We start from the raw sequence: 20631 nt of genomic DNA on the forward strand, positions 1-20631 counted from the left end.
GCGCCTGTATCGGCTGCCACTGTGGCCTCCGCATCTGCCCAGGATCGCACCATCAGCCGTGTGCTCAACTGGGTGTGGAGGGGGTGGCCACCCTGCAGGAACTCCCGCAGGGCTCCCTAGGCTGCGGATGTCTGCCCGAAGCGCGGGGTGCTCTGCTTCAGCGCGCCCCGCGCTCCGGGCAGCAGGCTGCTATCCGCCTGCCCGGATAGCAGCCTAGGGAGCCCTGCGGGAACTCCCATGGGCTCCCCAGGCTTGCTGATAGCTTCCTGAAGCCTGGAGAGCAAGAGGGGTCGGTGCGCACCGACCCCTCGCGCTCTCCAAGCTTCAGTGAAAGCCTGCACTCGCCCCATAGGACGCACACAGATTTCCCCTTCATTTTTGGAGGGGAAAAAGTGCGTCCTATAGGGCGAAAAATACGGTATATATTCACCTAATTTGTTTTCATTCTACTGGCTAAAATATTTGCAAATAATTTATAACCATTGTTTAATAATGAAATATGCCTGTAATTTTTTATGTGAATTAAATCCTGTCAGGTGCTATTTCGGTTGCTCGAGAGTAACTAGGCAGGACTCCGACCTGTCTTTTACAGGCTTTATTTTGGTGCAAACTATTTACAGTGAAGAGTGTAATAAGTTCATGTCTTGCTCAATCGCTAGCAGAATCCGGGAGTGGTCTGTTTTTGTACCTCCCCCAACATAAAAGCTTCATCACCCCCAGCCTTTTCCACCCCTCCCTGCGCCTCAGACCACTGCACATGATGGGCGATGGCAAGGGCGCAATAGCATCCTCTGGTCCTTGCACCTCTTCTCCACTAGAGGTGGGACTTTCTTCCTCGCCGGAAGAGGAACCGCTTCGCAAGATTTTCGGAGGCTCCCTGTAACACAACTGCCCCTCTATCTCTCACCTCTGAAGGTCTAATATATTGCTATTCTCAAGCCGAATCCACTCCTTAATCCAACAGAGGCAGGAGGTCTCAAAGTAGATCTTCAAATCAGGGAGGCCAACCCCCACCTTCTCTCTTATCTGTAAGGAGGTTGAATCTTATGCAAGATCTTTTACCTGCCATATAAAATTTGATAGAGTCCTTCTCCACTTGTCAAAGCAATCCATTTTATTAAATATAGGGATCATTTGGAAGAGAAATAAGACCTTTGGGAGTATATTCATTTTGATTGCTGCTATTCTCCCCCAAATACATAGTTTTAACCTATGCCAAATTTCAAGATCATTTCTAATTTGGCTCCATAGTTTAATATACAGTGGTACCTCGGGTTAAGTACTTAATTCGTTCCGGAGGTCTGTTCTTAACTTGAAACTGTTCTTAACCTGAAGCACCACTTTAGCTACTGCCGCTGCACCGCTGGAGCACAATTTCTTTTCTCATCCTGAAGCAAAGTTCTTAATCCAAGGTACTATTTCTGGGTTAGCGGAGTCTGTAACCTGAAGCATATGTAACCTGAAGCGTATGTAACCCGAGGTACCACTGTAGTTATCTTCAAATAGGTTTAAATTTTTCATTGTAGTTTGTATACCTAAATATCTAATCTTGTTAACAATTTGTAACTCCACCTTTTCCTGCAGTTCTCTTTTTTCTTTCTCAATATTTTTAACCATTAATTTCATCTATGTCATATTTAGTTTAAAACCAGAGACTTTCCCATAACTCACCATTAAATCTAAGGTTTTTTTAACACTCTCTATTGGGTCCTCCAATGTCAGGAGTAGGTCATCAGCGAATGCATGGAGTTTTAATAATAATAATGATGATGATGATGAATAATAAAAATAAATTTTATTTATACCCCGCCCTCCCCAGCCAAGACCAGGCTCGGAGCGGCTAACAACCAATAATAAAAACAAGTTGATTAAAATACAACTTAAAAAACAAGATTAAAATACAACATTAAAACATTAAGATGCAGCCTCTTCACAGGAGGAGAAAGGAAAAAAGAAAGAGGGAGAGGGAATCAAATTGATTGTAAGCCAAAGGCCAGGCGGAACAACTCTGTCTTACAGGCCCTGCGGAATTTATATCCCAAGGCAATACCTTTTATACTCTCCTCTAATCTTATGTATTGAATCAGAGTCTCTAAAGTAAAAATAAACAGGAGTGGGGAGAGTGGGCACCCTTGCCTTGTTCCCCTTTCAATCCTAAAAGTCTTTGACATTTCGGAGTTAATTATCAAATTTGCCTTTTGAGATTGGGAACCTTGCCAGTGTGGTGTAGTGGTTAAGAGCGGTGGACTCGTAATCTGGTGAACCGGGTTTGCTTCCCCGCTCCTCCACATGCAGCTGCTGGGTGACCTTGGGCCAGTCACACTTCTTTGAAGTCTTCCAGCCTCACTCACCTCACAGAGTGTTTGTTGTGGGGGAGGAAGGAAAGGAGATTGTGAGCCGCTTTGAGACTCCTTAGGGTAGTGATAAAGCAGGATATCAAATCCAAACTCCTCCTCCTCCTCCTCCTCCTCTTCTTCTTCTTATGGGAAAAGAAGGAAAAGGAAAAAGGAGGGGTGCTTGAGAAATGCTGCTTATTTATTTATTATCTACCCTTAACCCTAAGGTCCCATTTAAACGTAACCACAAAAAGGTCACTGCCAGAATCATAAAGCACAAGGCAGGATGGATGGATTGGCCTTAGAATGCCTGTAAAGTGGGCTGCTGCAATCCTTAGTGGACTGTCCATCTTTGTCCGAAAGCTTAGCAGATTTCTCTGGCAGCATCTTGAGGTCATATTGGGCAGTTCAAAAGCAGTGTGTCCGACACATTGAATCTGCATAGACTCTGAGTGCCTGTGAAAGATCTGACAAGCCTTGTGTGGAGGTCTGTCTTCAAGAACCCCGTGACCAGTTGACAGTAAGAAGTGCCATTCTAAAACTTCCTACTTCACAGTTGAGAATGAAAACTGTATTTGGAGTTGAGCCTCTGTTCCTGATGACAAACAGCACACAAAAATTGGGGTTGTCCTGGATCAAGCTGTGTTCTTCCTGTTACTGTCTGTGGAAGATCAGCTGATAAAAGATTTTGAAAGGAGGAACAGTTGCTTAAAGAATAGACTTGGCTGGTTTTTCAGTGTCTTGGAAGGACTGTCTTCCACCTGCCACCATAGAAGGTTCTCACTGTCTCTTGGGTACCCACAGAGATTACTCATTGCTCATTCTTTACAGCGCAATCTGCCTGGCTCTTCCTGATTGCCTGTGTTTTTCCATCCACTGCAGCAGACCTCTGCTAGCCGGCGAAACCGTAAGTGTGGCAAGTGTGAAGCCTGCCTGCTGAAAATGGATTGTGGCCGCTGTGATTTTTGCTGTGACAAGCCCAAGTTTGGCGGGAGGAACCTCAAGCGCCAGAAGTGCCGCTGGAGACAGTGTCTGCATTTTGCTATGGTTAGTGCCTCTTCACATCTGCTCAGTTGTGTCGTTCAGCCTCCTTGTTTCTTCCCTCCTCTTTCCTGCTTACTCACAAGATGGCTTGCTTTGCATGAGATGTGTCTTGCCATCCCATCACTGCATCTTTTTGCTAGCCACAGACATCAACACTGGAACTGCGTTTCATCAAGCCCCTGAGAAATCCTGCATGTTTTGGGTTGCATGCTGGCATGGGGCTTTCTGGCAAACAGTTTGGGTGGCTGCAGGTGTTTATGCATATAGTGTGGCTTCTGGATTTTAATCTGGCCCTGTCAGCATGGCCTGGATTAGATGAAAGTCTCTCTAGTTCAGCATCCCGTTTCCAGCCGCGGTCGTCCAGGTGCCTCTGGGTTGCTGACAAGCAGGGCAACAAGGCTGATGATCTTTTCTTTGTTCCTGAGATCTGGCATTCAGATATATGCTGCCTCTGTATATTAAAGTTCCACTTAGTGATCATGTGGGCCTCAACAGTTGTGCTGCATTGTATTTTAAAGCCTTCTTCCTTTTTAAACTCTTTATATTCCCTTTTCAATTATGCAGAAGAACACAACCACATTTTAAAAATCAAAATACAAAACTTGTAATAATTTGGGCTTGGAGGGAGAAGGAAAGTAAAGAATCCAGCTACAGGCTACCTGTCTAATGAAATGCAGTCATATTCAATATTGGGTTGGGGGCGGATTTCTGTACAGCAGCCGACCACTCTGATCACATTCATATTCAGGGTTGTAAATCATAACGGATAAAGTTGAATTCCTCAAGTCTCTGTGATTTGTTTGCAGTAAAGCAGAGCAGGGAACCATTTCTCAAAAGCCTTTTTCAAAGTCTCCCAAAGCTATGCAACAGCCATCAGTAAGTTGAATAATAGCAAATTCCGTAAGTTAAATGTGTTGTGTCTGTTAAGACAGACTTTGCTTTTGTGCATCTTGAACTCGCCTCCAGTCATCTCAAGATCTGACATTGAGAGGATGGTAAATATTTCCCTGTCTCTGTATGGTTGTAATTTGAAAAACCTCTATTATGTTCTCTCTTCACTCCCCACCTCCTGCCAAAACCCAAAAAGCTTCTTGTGTGAACAGTGTGACCTTCCCTGTCCTAGGTTTGAGCTATCACTTTTCTGGAAGCAAATCATATAGTTGGAAGGGACCCTGAGGATCATCTAGTCCAACCCCCGCAATGGAAGAATGTGCAGCTGTCCCATATGGGGATTGAACCTGCGACTTTGGTATTACCAGCACCATGCTCTAACCAACTGAGCTGTTGTATTCAACATGAAAACCTTCCATTTCTGAATCTAGAGCTGACGTAATATTTTATGTCTAGAATCTAGAGCACTCAGATTTGAAGAACCCTGGAATCTTTATTTTCTCTGGTAAGCACTGCTTGCTTACCAAGTTAACAGTAAGCTTTATCTTTGTGATGAAAAAATGAATCCAAAGCCCATTCAGCTTCCTGTAAATTCTGGACTGAATTTCTGTGAAGCTGAAAATTGAGAGGAGTTGAGACATAGCTGGAGGTTAAGGGCTTGCTGTTTGAGGTTCTATTCCAACTCCACTGTGTATGTTACTTGCTTTTCTGAGCCGACCATACAAATGTAGCAATGAGATGCAATGTTGTTACCTCTCTGCAGGTGTGTGGCTGGTCAGAATAACAGAATGCAGCAGGAGAAAGCCAATGTGGCAAAGGTTTCTGCTGCTTGTGGAATCGCCAGACATCCCCTGGGGAATGCTTTTTTTATTCAGTTGCATGTGAGAAGTGTGAGTGGGGAGTTGAGAATTTTATCTAGTGGGCTTAAAATGATTTTATTATGGTGTCTCAGTTAAGACTTTTGGCCTTCCAAACTGCAACTCCCATCATCAATCATCATTGGCAGTGGTTGATGTGAGTTATAGTTCAGCCACATCTGGGGAGCCAGTAGTTTTCCGTATCTGCAAAAGTTGTTTGGATTCTTTCCCTCTAGAACAGTGTTTCCCAAACTTGGGTCTCCAGTTGTTTTTAGACTACAGTTCCCATAATCCCTAACCACTGGTCCTGCTAGCTAACAGCTCCAAAAACAGCTGGAGACCCAAGTTTGGGCAATACTGCTCTACAGTAACTAATATTGTTTTGCATGTAGAGGATACTGTGTGAGGTTTTCTCCCCTGCTCCCCACCACCCAACATTCTTTTTTCGGTGAGGAGATCCAACTGATCTTCCTCATGATCTGCATCTAACTGATCCACCTTGTTCAGTTGAGAGGGAACATTTCTCCCTAACTCAGACTCACTGGTGACTGTCAGGGCTGGCTAACCTTTTTTGGGACACAGGTTTGAAGTGGTTAGGGTGTGTTGTTGTTTAATCGTTTAGTCGTGTCTGACTCTTCTTGACCCCATGGACCAGAGCACGCCACGCACTTCTGTCTTCTACTGCCTCCCGCAGTTTGGTCAAACTCATGCTGGTAGCTCCAAAAACACTATCCAACCATCTTGTCCTCTGTCGTCCCCTTCTCCTTGTGCCCTCCATCTTTCCCAACATCAGGGTCTTTTCCAGGGAGTCTTCTCTTCTCAGGAGGTGGCCAAAGTATTGGAGCCTCAGCTTCACGATCTGTCCTTCCAGTGAGCACTCAGGGCTGATTTCCTTAAGAATGGAGAGGTTTAATCTTCTTGCAGTCCATGGGACTCTCAAGAGTCTCCTCCAGCACTATAATTCCAAAGTATCAATTCTTCGGCGATCAGCCTTCTTTATGGTCCAGCTTTCACTTCCATACATCACTAGCGGGAAAACCATAGCTTTAACTATACGGACATTTGTCGGTAAGGCAATATCTCTGCTTTTTAAGATGCTGTCTAGGTTTGTCATTGCTTTTCTCCCAAGAAGCAGGCGTCTTTTAACTTTGTGACTGCTGTCACCATCTGCAGTGATCATGGAACCCAAGAAAGTAAAATCTCCCACTGCCTCCATTTCTTCCCCTTCTATTTGCCAGGAGGTGATGGGACCAGTGGCCATGATCATAGTTTTTTTATTTATTTATGTTGAGCTTCAGACCATATTTTGCACTCTCTTCTTTCACCCTCATTAAAAGGTTCTTTAATTCCTCCTCACTTTCTGCCATCAAGGTTTTGTCATCTGCATATCTGAGGTTGTTGATATTTCTTCTGGCAATCTTAATTCCGGCCTTTCACATGATGGCAATCATCCAGCCCAGCCTTTCACATGATGAATTCTGCATATAAATTAAATAAGCAGGGAGACAATATATAGCCTTGTCGTACTCCTTTCCCAATTTTGAACCAATCAGTTGTTCCATATCCATTTCTGACTGTAGCTTCTTGTCCCACAAAGAGATTTCTCAGGAGACAGATGAGGTGATCAGGCACTCCCATTTCTTTAAGAACTTGCCATAGTTTGCTGTGGTCGACACAGTCAAAGGCTTTTGTGTAGTCAATGAAGCAGAAGTAGATGTCTTTCTGGAACTCTCTAGCTTTCTCCATAATCCATCGCATGTTTGCAATTTGGTCTCTGGTTCCTGTGCCTCTTCTAAATCCAGCTTGCACTTCTGGGAGTTCTTGGTCCACATACTGCTTGAGCCTTCCTTGTAGAATTTTAAGCATAACCTTGCTAGTGTGTGAAATGAGTGCAATTGAGCGGTAGTTGGAGCATTCTTTGGCACTACCCTTCTTTGGGATTGGGATGTACACTGAACTCCAATCCTCTGGCCACTGCTGAGTTTTCCAAATTTGCTGGCATATTGAGTGTAGCACCTTAACAGCATCATCTTTTAAAATTGTAAATAGTTCAGCTAGAATACCATCACTTCCACTGGCCTTGTTATTAGTAGTGCTTTCTAAGGCCCATTTGACTTCAGTCTCCAGGATGTCTGGCTCAAGGTCAGCAACCACACTACCTGGGGTGTACGAGACATTCATATCTTTCTGGTATAATTCCTCTGTGTATTCTTGCCACCTCTTCTTGATGTCTTCTGCTTCTGTTAGGTCCTTACCACTTTTGTCCTTTATTATGGTAATCTTTGTACGAAATGTTCCTTTCATATCTCCAATTTTCTTGAACAGATCTCTGGTTCTTCCCATTCTGTTGTTTCCCCCTATTTCTTTGCATTGCTCGTTTAAGAAGGCCTTCTTGTCTCTCCTTGCTATTCTTTGGAAATCTGCATTCAATTTCCTGTATCTTTCACTATCTCCCTCGCATTTTGCTTACCTTCTCTCCCCCGCTATTTGTAATGCCTCATTGGACAGCCACTTTGCTTTCTTGCATTTCCTTTTCATTGGGATGGTTTTTGTTGCTGCCTCCTGTATAATGTTGTGAGCCTCCATCCATAGTTCTTCAGGCACTCTGTCCACCAAATCTAAATCCTTAAACCTGTTCCTCACTTCCACTGTGTATTCATAAGGAATTTGATTTAGATTGTATCTTACCAGCCCAGTGGTTTTTCCTACTTTCTTCAGTTTAAGCTTGAATTTTGCTATAAGAAGCTGATGATCTGAGCCACAGTCAGCTCCAGGTCTTGTTTTTGCTGACTGTATAGAGCTTCTCCATCTTTAGCTGCAGAGAATATAATCAATCTGATTTGGATGCTGCCCATCTGGTGATGTCCTTGTGTAGAGTCGTCTTTTGTGTTGTTGGAAAAGCGTGTTTGTGATGACCAGCTTGTTCTCTTGACAGAATTCTGTTAGCCTTTGCCCTGCTTCATTTTGATCTCCAAGGCCAAACTTGCCAGTTGTTCCTTTTATCTCTTGATTCCCTACTTTAGCATTCCAATCCCCTATAATGAGAAGAACATCCTTCTTTGGTGTCATTTCTAGAAGGTGTTGTAAGTCTTCATAGAATTGGTCAATTTCAGTTTCTTCAGCACCAGTAGTTGATGCATAAACTTGATTACTGTGATATTAAAAGGTCTGCCTTGGATTTGTATTGAGATCATTCTATCATTTTTGAGATTGCATCCCAGTACAGCTTTTGCCACTCTTTTGTTGACTATGAGGGCCACTCCATTTCTTTTACAGGTTTCTTGCCGACAGTAGTAGATATGATGGTCATCCGAACTGAATTTGCCCATTCCCGTCCATTTGAGTTCACTGATGCCCAGGATGTCAGTATTTATTCTTGCCATCTCATTTTTGACCACCTCCAACTTACCCAGGTTCATGGTTCTTACATTCCAGGTTCCTATGCAATATTTTTCTTTACAGCATTGGACTTTCCTTTCGCTTCCAGGCATATCCGCAACTGAGCATCCTTTCGGCTTTGGCCCAGCCACTTCATCAGCTCTGAATCTACTTGTACTTGTCCTCCGCTCTTCCTCAGTAGCATGTTGGACGCCGTCCGACCTGAGGGGCTCATCTTCCAGCATCATGACTTTTATATGCCTGTTGTCTTTGTCCATGGAGTTTTCTTGGCAGGGATACTGGAGTGGCTTGCCGGTTCCTCCTCCAGGTGGATCACGTTTGGTCAAAACTCTCCACTATGACCTGTTCATCTTGGCTGCCCTGCATGGCATAGCTCATAGCTTCTCTGAGTTATTCAAGCCCCTTCGCCACGGCAAGGCAGTGATCCATGAAGGGGATGACTACTTACTAAATAAAAGGAACACATTTTGGGGTGCCTGAGGATGCGGGTCACAAATACCTTTTGGCATCCCATAATCGCAGCATAGACCTATGGGAGCAGTCAAGAAAGAAAGAAAATGTACTGTTCTTCTGCTTGCACAATAGAACTTGCCTTTCTCCCCCCCACCTGCGGACACCCTCAGAATCTGCACTGGGGGTTTGGATATCCTATAGAGCACACTTTTGGGGGAGCAGCAGATTCCTGTTGTACAAGTGTTGATAACAACCCTTTTTTTTTAAGTGAACAATGTTTTGGGGGGATGACAAACTTTTTGGCATCATGGCACAATAGCAGGCAAAAATAATTTCCTTTGGGGGGGGAGGTCTTCTTGGGGAGCCCTATATGGCTCATGGACTATCTTCTCATGCTGGGTGGGGTCTTTTGCCTCCTCCAGGGTGTGTGTGGCTCTTGAACTCTCCCCAGCTTTCTGTTCCGCTAGTGCCTGAGACATAACACTCTTTGTACATTCCTGTGGTTTGGATTTGGAAGTGTGGACATGTGAAGAATCTGTCTTCTCTTGCGACACATGGTTGTGCTTGATGGCCTTTGACTATCTGCCTGTCCTGCTGGTTTGTGAAGGGATACCAAGTCTGAAGTGAGCGTGATTAAGGCTGATCCTGTGAAAAAGGATCTCAGGGTCTTAGTAGACCACAAGCTTAATGTGATGATGCAGCAGCAAAAAAAGCTAACTCTATTCTAGGCTGCATCAACAGAAGTCTAGTATCCAGATCAAGGTAAGTAAAAGTACCACTCTATTCTGCCTTGGTCAGACAAACACCTGGAATACTGTGTCCAGTGCTGGACACCAGAATTTAAGTAGAATGTTGACAAGCTGGTATGTGTGCAGAGGGCAGCCAAGATGATCAAGGGTCTGTAGACTAAAACTGATGAGGAACGGTTGAAGGAGCTGGGTATGTTTAGCCTCGAAAAGAGGAGACACAGAGGAGATATGTAAGCCAGCTTCAGATATCTTAAGGGCTGTGACATGGAAGAGGGAACAAGCTTGTTTTCTCCTGCTCTGGAGGGTAGCATTCAAGTTACAAGTAGATTCTGACTAAACACCAGGAAGAACTTTCTGACAGTAAGAGCTGTTTGACAGTGGAAAGGACTCCCTTGAAAGGTGATGGACTCTCCTTCACTGGAAATTTTAAAGCAGAGGTTGGATGGCCATGTGTCATGCGTTGAGATTGAGATTCTTGCATTGCAGGGGGTTGGACCAGATGACCCTTGTGGTACCTTCCAACTCTAAGATTCTATGATTCTTGACTAAACAACGTGATGCATTCAAACTGAATGTTTCAGAGGCTTGGGAATCAGAATTCTGTACCACTGCAGCATTCTGCACTTGGGGGTGGGGAGCGCTTACAGCATCATGATTTGCACTCCACCATCTTTATAGGTGGTTGAAATGAGAGGTATTGCCATGGGGAGATACAGAAAGATATAGGGAGGGATGCGGGTGGTGCTGTGGTCTAAATCACTGAGCTTCTTAGGCTTGCCGATTGGAAGGTTGGCGGTTTGAATCTGTGCAACAGGGTGAGCTTCTGTTGCTCTGTCCCAGCTTCTGCCAACCTAGCAGTTTGAAAGCACACAAGTGCAAGTAGATAAATAGGTACCGCTGTGGCTGGAAGATAAACAGCGTTTCTGTGCGATCTAGCTTACATCATGGTGTTCTGTTGCACCAGAAGCAGTTTAGTCCTACTGGCCACATGATCCAGAAAACTGGCTGTGGACAAACACTAGCTGCCTTGGCCCGAAAGCAAGATGAGCACCGCAACCCCATAGTCGCCTTTGACTGGACTTAACCGTCTAGGGGTCTTTTATCTTTTTACCTTTACCTTACAGAAAGATACATGGACACGTGCATATTGCATGAAATCCAAAAACACAGCATGGCCTATTGGCATTTTTCTAGTAGAGCTGGGGCTCGGCAGTCGTCTCCTTGACCCTAAACCAGGGCCTATATTCTGTATCAAAGCATCCTCTTTGCCTCATTTGATGCTCACCAGTCCTTGGCTAGGATTGCTCTGTTTGCCCCCCCCCTCCATATCTGAACATCAGTCCTGGCCTGTTCTGCCTCCTGTCTTGTCTGTGCACAGCCCTAAACCACAGACAGGAGAGCTATACCAGTGCATAGCAAGAATTGGAGAAAACTTCAAAAGTACTGTAGAAGACAGACCAAAGAGTGTGTTGGGTGGGGAGACATTGCGCTGTGGCAAGTGTTCATCTTGCCAGACAGAATGATTCCTCTTCTTTCTCTGATGCTGTTTGGGGTGTTTTCCAGCACACATGCCCCAATCCAAATTTGAGGGGCATGGCGGGGAAAGCCCAGTTGCACAAGTGACAGCCCTTGTGCAGGGCTTCTGCTGGGGATTGCTAGGTGAATCCTGCCCACAACCTGCAAGTTGCAAAGGAAAATTCTCCTTGGGACACCCCCACCCCCCAGTCTTCTATAGCATCTCTTGAAGTTTCCTAATCTTCTAATCCCTAGCTGGGTAACTCAAGAACTTTACACTAAACCACTTGGCATCTTTATAATGATATAAATCATGCACATTGGAAAACCTGCATGTTTGCTCTGTTTGTTTCACAGAATGTGCATGTGTCTTTGTGCAGTTTGGGGAGGATTATCTTCTTCTTCTTCTTCTTCTTCTTCTTCTTCTTCTTCTTCTTCTTCTAGAATTAGAGGTTTTGTCTGAAAGTCACCAGAGAAACATGGATTGTGGTAAGGCTGGATGGGTCAGCCTAATTGTGGTCTATGCCAGTTTTGCACATGTTCCGTCATAAGTCTGTAGTGTCCCGCCTTCTGAGATTTTTTTTTAATATTAAAAAAATCATTTTATTTCCACTTAAAGTGTGCAGTCTTGAGGGGAAATGCAATTTTGTAAACATTTTTCTGAGCTGAGAACTGCATCACAAAATTGGGGAAGTATGTGTGTTCCAAATTAGAAGTGTGTGAAGAAAATTCTCCAGTATTCCTAGAGCGAGGAATTTAAGTACTTTAAGTGATTAAAGTAAATTTGTGTCAGTGGGTGTACTTTGAGTATGACTTAGTTGGATCCAACCCAAAGTTTTCAGCAAAATTTTGACATTTTTATAACCCTGAGGGCTAGAAACCTGCTTTCCATAAATAAAAACACACACATGGCAACAGGAACTTTGGTATTGAATAATGCTTCTCAGTTTTTGGAAATACCACTGAGGCTCTGGTTTTTTAAGGCCCTTCCCTACAGCTCTCTTGCTTATGCTAATTGACCTAAGAACCCCAGTGCTGACCTGTAATCCTCAATGTTTTGCTCCTTTTTGTGATCCTAGGTCTGTCCATGTCTGAACATTGTAGCAGATTGTGGGAGGCTGAGGGGAAGGTTTGCTTTTTAATGCCTTGAATGTGCCTTGTGGGATGGGGCTGGCAGGTGGCAAGCTTGGAGATGCAGAAAGGGGCTTCGCAAGACTTGTGCTGGGATCATGGTCCAGGAAAGAGTGGCTCAAGCTGTGGCGCTGCTTGCTTTTTGGGGAACGGGGGCTCCACTTTCTGCATTTGCTGCTGCCGCTTCCACAGCTTGCTCCTCTTCGTATCTCCTTCTTCTCTTCCCTTCCCCAGAAGCGGCTGCTTCCTGAGGAGTGGAGCAGCCCGGAAGGGGCAGCGGGCTGGAAGGTCAGGAGGAGGAGGAACGCCTTCGGCAACCGCAAGCCCACCAGGATCAAGCAGGTGGGGCGGCGGGGAGCCAAGGGGAGTGGCCAGAAGCGACGGGCAAAAGCCAGCTTCCAGCCAGAGGTAACTGCCCTGCACGCACACACACATCCCAGGTGCTCCTGCCCTGCCCTGCCCACGCCAGCTGATGCTTTCCTGGAACCAACCTGCTGCATCCCGATGCTTCTCTGGATCATTGGGGTGCCTCCCTGCTCTGTTTGTTCTGCCCCGCTTTCTTTCATCCCACCCCCTAGCCTACCTGCCGCTAAGCAGTGGAGTACAGGCCGGGTGACCGGTTTCCATGATGCACTTGGGAATAATTGTCTATCCCCACAAACTACCAAGTTTCTTCTTACAATCCACCCCCTCAAGTCTCCTCCTGGCTGATCACCTTCACAGCCACCTGCTTCTCATAAATCTCTATCTCCATTGAGTGCTTTCTTTCTTCTCACTGCCTGCCTCTCTGTGCAGTGGGCTCCAGTGTGTTTTGGTAGGACAGGAGGAGCAGATTTGGGGGCTTTGCACAAAATCCTTCTGGCCTCATAGGCTAGTTCAGTACATGGCACACATTAAGCTCATGGGTGCTGGAAACTCATAGTTGTTTCTCATGTTAGCTTTTCATGCAATCCTGGATCAGCAGAGGTCACCTCAGAGTGAGGACATGCATGTCTATTTCATGACTGCTCTGTCATGTATTTTTGGTGTGAGTAGTGGTATATAATGATAGATAGATAAATAAGTTTCTTTATTCCAAGATTTTTATCCTGACAGCTAAATAAATATTTCTTGTAGGGGGTTACCATCACTTTATAATATCAACTATAACAATGTGGTTAACTGCCACAAAACAACATTAAAACCAAACAAATCAGTTGGCAATAGCCCAGTAAACTCCAACCGACTAAACACCTTTATAAACTATTTTTTACAATTAGGCCATTGGATGGGTTTGTTTTTGAAAAACAAAAAATTATTTTGGAACTTAAGGCAACACAGACATTGGGACGCAAAGCAGTGTTTGTTTGGGGAGGCGAATGAAAAGGGGAAGGTGGTGGTGTAACAGGGAATACTGGCTATTGTGGGATGTGCTGCAGTTTGGGAGGAAAGACCAAAGAATTTAACGCTTGAAAATTGGGGCAGGGTGGGGAATCAAATGAAAACACAGCATGCCTGTGTTTGGGGCCATGGAATGGAATGCCTGTGTTTGGGGCCATGCCTGTTGATTGGGGCCATGGAATGGAATATGGACAGAAAAGAGACTGTAGGGCCTAGTTATGATGGTTGCAGAGGGAGAGAACACGGAGCAGAGCAGGAGCAGTGCAAGCAGTTGCATTATTGCCAGCAGGTGGGAAGCCTGGGTGATGCTTAAGATCAGGAAAGAGAGTGAAACGGAAAGTATTTTCCCATGCATACGTATGTGTACACACACATACTTGTCTTGTCAGTGATGTTATCCGTCCTGCCTACCTGTGGAATGAAACTAAACATTCAATATTTTGTACCAGTTACTGGGTCTCACAAGTAGGAAGAGTGCTGCTGTACTCATGTCTTGCCTCACTTTAGCAGAAGTAATAAAGGGTAGAACCTCCCTGGACAGTGGCTGCTGCCTGTCATGTAATAATGCTAGGGAAGCTGATTGGCAGAAAGTTCAGCAGATGTGACTTGCAGTGCAGCGCAATGGAAGTTGCTGCCTCCTGTGGTGATCTGCACAAAATAACTTAGGACTCAGCTGTACAGTTGCAAATGTAACATTTTAAGTGTGTTTTAAGTGCATTATACAAATGTGACACCAGGTGGTGATTGTGAGCTTATGGCAAATATATATATATATATATATATATATATATATATATATATATATATGTATGTGTGTGTGTGTGTGTGTGTGTATGTATGTGTATATATGTATATGTATATGTATGTGTGCGTGTGTTTTACTAACTTTTCATTATAACACGCACACACATGACGACACTTAAGAAACAAACTAAAAAACACACAAAACAAATGACAAACATATAGCCATAAATCCGAAAGTTCTTACGTATGGACTTACGTTGCCCTGTTTTCTCTTTCCAATTTTTATTCTATTCTAATAGACTTCCTTCCTCCTCAAAGCGGTTCTGGTTTCGTGTTTGATAAACTGTTACTTTCTCATTTCATCATTTCTGCCCTTCTCCATATACTATGCTTGTAGACCATAATTCATTTTGCAAAAATTACTCAAAGCAAGTCCAGGCACTGATTTTTTAAGTAATCTCTGTACATTACCCACTCTTTTTGAAATTTTTAGTTAGACTGTCCCTTAATTGTATCTGTCATTTTTGCCAGTTCAAGATAATAATTTAATCTGTCTTGCCACTCTTTTTTTGTTGGTAGTGTTTCACTTTTCCATTTTTTTGCAATTAATATTCTTGCTGCCGATGATACGTAAAGGAATATTCTCTTATTTTCATTTGGGATGTCTGAGTAATATAGGCTTCTGGTTTCTTTATAAAGTTTGTTTAATTTTTTTTTTCAACTCCTCATAAGCAGTGTCCCAGAAGCTCTTCATTTTGTTGCAGGTTCATCACATATGAAATAGTGTCCCTTCTGCCTGGTTACACCTTCAGCACATTTTAGATCTCATTTTGTTCGTTTTGAATATTTTGCTAGGTGTTATATACCCCCTAGGGATGCGGGTGGCACTGTGGGTTAACCACTGTGCCATCTGGGCTTGCTGATCGAAAGGTCGGCGGTGCGAATACCCGCAACGGGGTGAGCTCCAGTTGCTCGGTCCCTGCTCCTGCCAACCTAGCAGTTCGAAAGCATGCAAAAAAAAAGTGCAAGTAGATAAATAGGTATTGCTCCGGCAGGGAGGTAAACAGCATTTCCACGCGTTGCTCTGGTTTCGCCAGGAGCTGCTTAATCATGCTGGCCACGTGACCCAGAAACACTGTCTGCGGAAGTGGACAAATGTTGGCTCCCTCGGCCTGTAAAGTGAGATGAGCGCTGCAACCCTAGAGTTGTTCGTGACTAGACTTAATTGTCAGGGATCCCTTTACCTTGTTGTTGTTGTTTAGTCGTTTAGTCGTGTCCGACTCTTCATGACCCCATGGACCAGAGCACGCCAGGCACCTCTGTCCTCCACTACCTCCCGCGGTTTGGTCAAACTCATGCTGGTAACCTCGAAAACACTATCCAACCATCTCGTCCTCTGTCGCCCCCTTCTCCTTGTGCCCTCCATCTTTCCCAGCATCAGTGTCTTCTCCAGGGAGTCTTCTCTTCTCATGAGGTGGCCAAAGTACTGGAGCCTCAGCTTCACGATCTGTCCTTCCAGTGAGCACTCAGGGCTGATTTCCTTAAGAATGGATGCGTTTGATCTTCTTGCAGTCCATGGGACTCTCAAGAGTCTTCTCCAGCACCATAATTCAAAAGCATCAATTCTTCGGCGATCAGCCTTCTTTATGGTCCAGCTCTCACTTCCATACATCACTACTGGGAAAACCATGGCTTTAACTATACGGACCTTTGTTGTCAAGGTGACGTCTCTACTTCTCCAGATGCTATCTAGGCCTGTCATTGCCCTTCTCCCAAGAAGCAGGCGTCTTTTAATTTCGTGGCTGGTGTCACCATCTGCAGTGATCATGGAGCCCAAGAAAGTAAAATCTCTCACTGCCTCCATTTCTTCCCCTTCTATTTGCCAGGAGGTGATGGGACCAGTGGCCATGATCTTCGTTTTTTTGATGTTGAGCTTCAGACCATATTTTGCGCTCTCCTCTTTCACCCTCATTAAAAGGTTCTTTAATTCCTCCTCACTTTCTGCCATCAAGGTTGTGTCATCTGCATATCTGAGGTTGTTGATATTTCTTCTGGCAATCTTAATTCCGGCCTTTCACATGATGGCAATCATCCAGCCCAGCCTTTCACATGATGAATTCTGCATATAAATTAAATAAGCAGGGAGACAATATATAGCCTTGTCGTACTCCTTTCCCAATTTTGAACCAATCAGTTGTTCCATATCCATTTCTGACTGTAGCTTCTTGTCCCACAAAGAGATTTCTCAGGAGACAGATGAGGTGATCAGGCACTCCCATTTCTTTAAGAACTTGCCATAGTTTGCTGTGGTCGACACAGTCAAAGGCTTTTGCATAGTTAATGAAGCAGAAGTAGATGTCTTTCTGGATCTCTCTAGCTTTCTCCATAATCCAGCGCATGTTTGCAATTTGGTCTCTGGTTCCTCTGCCTCTTCTAAATCCAGCTTGCACTTCTGGGAGTTCTCGATCCACATACTGCTTGAGCCTTCCTTGTAGAATTTTAAGCATAACCTTGCTAGCGTGTGAAATGAGTGCAATTGAGCGGTAGTTGGAACATTCTTTGGCACTGCCCTTCTTTGGGATTGGGATGTAGACTGATCTTCTCCAATCTTCTGGCCACTGCTGAGTTTTCCAAATTTGCTGGCATATTGAGTGTAGCACCTTAACAGCATCATCTTTTAAAATTTTAAATAGTTCAGCTGGAATACCATCACTTCCACTGGCCTTGTTATTTGCAGTGCTTTCTAAGGCCCATTTGACTTCACTTTCCAGGATGTCTGGCTCAAGGTCAGCAACCACACTACCTGGGGTGCACGAGACATCCATATCTTTCTGGTATAATTCCTCTGTGTATTCTTGCCACCTCTTCTTGATGTCTTCTGCTTCTGTTAGGTCCTTACCACTTTTGTCCTTTATTATGGTAATCTTTGTACGAAATGTTCCTTTCATATCTCCAATTTTCTTGAACAGATCTCTGGTTCTTCCCATTCTGTTGTTTTCCTCTATTTGTTTGCATTGCTCATTTAAGAAGGCCTTCTTGTCTCTCCTTGCTATTCTTTGGAAATCTGCATTCAGTTTCCCGTATCTTTCACTATCTCCCTCGCATTTTGCTTGCCTTCTCTCCCCCGCTATTTGTAAGGCCTCATTGGACAGCCACTTTGCTTTCTTGCATTTCCTTCTCATTGGGATGGTTTTAGTTGCTGCCTCCTGTACAATGTTACGAGCCTCCATCCATAGTTCTTCAGGCACTCTGTCCACCAGATCTAAATCCTTAAACCTGTTCCTCACTTCCACTGTGTATTCATAAGGGATTTGACTTAGATTGTATCTTACCGGCCCAGTGGTTTTTCCTACTTTCTTCAGTTTAAGCTTGAATTTTGCTATAAGAAGCTGATGATCTGAGCCACAGTCAGCTCCAGGTCTTGTTTTTGCTGACTGTATAGAGCTTCTCCATCTTTGGCTGCAGAGAATATAATCAATCTGATTTGGATGCTGCCCATCTGGTGATGTCCATGTGTAGAGTCGTCTCTTGTGTTGTTGGAAAAGCGTGTTTGTGATGACCAGCTTGTTCTCTTGACAGAACTCTATTAGTCTTTGCCCTGCTTCGTTTTGATCTCCAAGGCCAAACTTGCCAGTTGTTCCTTTTATCTCTTGCCTCCCTACTTTAGCATTCCAATCCCCTATAATGAGAAGAACATCCTTCTTTGGTGTCACTTCTATAAGGTCTTGTAAGTCTTCATAGAATTGGTCAATTTCAGTTTCTTCAGCACCAGTAGTTGGTGCATAAACTTGGATTACTGTGATGTTAAAAGGTCTGCCTTGGATTCGTATCGAGATCATTCTATCGTTTTTGAGATTGCATCCCAGTACAGCTTTTGCCACTCTTTTGTTGACTATGAGGGCCACTCCATTTCTTTTACGGGTTTCTTGCCCACAGTAGTAGATGTGATGGTCATCCGAACTGAATTCGCCCATTCCCGTCCATTTTAGTTCACAGATGCCCAGGATGTCAGTATTTATTCTTGCCATCTCATTTTTGACCACCTCCAACTTACCCAGGTTCATGGTTCTTACATTCCAGGTTCCTATGCAATATTTTTCTTTACAGCATTGGACTTTCCTTTCGCTTCCAGGCATATCCGCAACTGAGCGTCCTTTCGGCTTTGGCCCAGCCGCTTCATCAGCTCTGGATCTACTTGTACTTGCCCTCCGCTCTTCCCCAGTAGCATGTTGGACGCCTTCCGACCTGAGGGGCTCATCTTCCAGCGTCATAACTTTTATATGCCTGTTGTCTTTGTCCATGGAGTTTTCTTGGCAAGGATACTGGAGTGGCTTGCCGGTTCCTCCTCCAGGTGGATCACGTTTGGTCAAAACTCTCCACTATGACCTATTCATCTTGTGTGCCCTGCTCGGCGTAGTTCATAGCTTCTCTGAGTTCTTCAAGCCCCTTCGCCACGGCAAGGCAGTGATCCATGCAGGGGCCCTTTACCTTATATACCCCCTATAAAACATCTTTAGGAAATTTTCCTTTATTGAGTAGCAAGCTGTCAATCTCCAATCCTTATTCCATAGTTTTGCCCAAATCCATTGCCCACTTAATCATTGCTTCTTTCACTTGCTCATCTTTAACCTTCCATTCTAATAGAATTCCATACATTCTAGAAATTACTTTTTTCTTATTTTGTATTAATTCTTTGTCTAATGTTGATTCTTCTCTTGCAAAACCTTTTTTTTATTATTATCTATCTTAAACACTTTGTTTAGCTGGTGGTATTTGGATCCATCCTGTCAGGTAATGTTTTATTTCCTCATATTTTTTCAATTTCAATTTGTTGCCTTCTTCTTCTTGGAGATTTTTGTATGTAGCCCATAACGTTTCCATATTCTTCCTTTTAACTGCTATAGCCTCCAAAGGAGATAGCCACCAAGGAGTTTTAAGTTCTAGTAGTTCGTTATATTTTTTCCATACTTTATATAAAGGCTTCCTTACGATATGATTAAGGAAGCTTCTATGAACTTTCACCTTCTCATATCCCAAATATGCATGCCACCTGTAGTGATTATCAAAACCTTCTAAGTCCAGTAAGTCTACATTCTTTTAACCAATTTAGAAAGGTTGGATCATAATACAATTTCAAGTCAGGGAGAGCCATTCCACCTCTATTTTTGCTATCTATTAATAATTTGTGTTTAATTTTAGTTTTTTTGTACTGCCAAATGATTCTCAATAGATCTTTTTGCCAAGATTTGAAACATCCCGTCCTCCCAATCACTGGTGTCATCTGGAATAAAAATATCATTTTGGGAAGCACGTTCATTTTTACTGCTGATATTCTACCACAGAATGATAGTTTCAGCCTTGTCCAGATTTCTATATCCTTTTTAATTTCCTTCCAGATTTTTAAATAATTATCATTGAATAAATTACTATTTTTATTTGTTAACCAAATTCCCAAGTATTTAGCCTTATTTACTATCGTTAGTCCTGAAATTGTTTGTAGTTCTTCTTTTTCTTGTATAGACATGTTCTTTGCTAACATACTAGTTTTGTTTTTGTTTATTTTAAATCCTGCCACATTTCCAAATTCAAGAGTTCTTTCTAACATTTTTTACACTTTCTTCAGGGTTTTCAGTAGTTATTATCAAATCATCAGCAAAGGCCTTTATTTTATGTGATTTATTTCATACTACTATTCCTTTTATTTCTGGGTCTTTCCTTATTGTGATCGCTAGTGATTCTAGCACCATAATAAACAGTAGAGGTGACAAGGGCAGCCTTGTCTGGTCCCCTTACTTATCTTGAATTCTTCTGTTACTTAATTATTTAAAATCAACTTTGCTCTCTGGTCTTGATGTATTGCCTCACTGCCTCTGCTGAAATTTTCCCAGAGTCCTGTAAGTTCTAGAGTTTTTTTCATATAATTCCAGGATATATTATCGAAAGCTTTTTCGGCATCAAAATTGCTTTTTTATCAGTTTTTTACTCCAAATACTTTAAAATATCAATTACATTCATGATATTGTTGCACATGTGTCTGCCTGGTAAGAAGCCTCCTGGTCTTTGCGTACAATTTTGTTAAGTATTCTTTTGAGTCTGTTGGCCAGGATGTCAGCGAATATTTTATAATCATTT

General features: G+C 43.4%; 1 protein-coding gene across 22 annotated transcripts in view; it reads left to right on the forward strand.

Annotated features, from left to right (window-relative positions):
• MBD1 (methyl-CpG binding domain protein 1) overlaps positions 1 to 20631 on the forward strand; it is a 151137-nt gene that overhangs the window by 63837 nt on the left and 66669 nt on the right. For 20 of the 22 annotated variants that reach the window (XM_053372054.1, XM_053372072.1, XM_053372073.1 and 17 more), the window contains 2 exons: positions 3219 to 3383; positions 12610 to 12783. In XM_053372054.1, the coding sequence (XP_053228029.1) occupies positions 3219 to 3383; positions 12610 to 12783 (339 nt within the window). The remainder of the gene's footprint in view (positions 1 to 3218; positions 3384 to 12609; positions 12784 to 20631) is intronic. The other 2 variants (XM_053372074.1, XM_053372066.1) reach the window with 1 other exon arrangement.

This window comes from Podarcis raffonei, chromosome 17 (assembly GCF_027172205.1).
Source record: "Podarcis raffonei isolate rPodRaf1 chromosome 17, rPodRaf1.pri, whole genome shotgun sequence".
In the NCBI taxonomy this organism is placed as follows: Eukaryota; Metazoa; Chordata; class Lepidosauria; order Squamata; family Lacertidae; genus Podarcis; species Podarcis raffonei.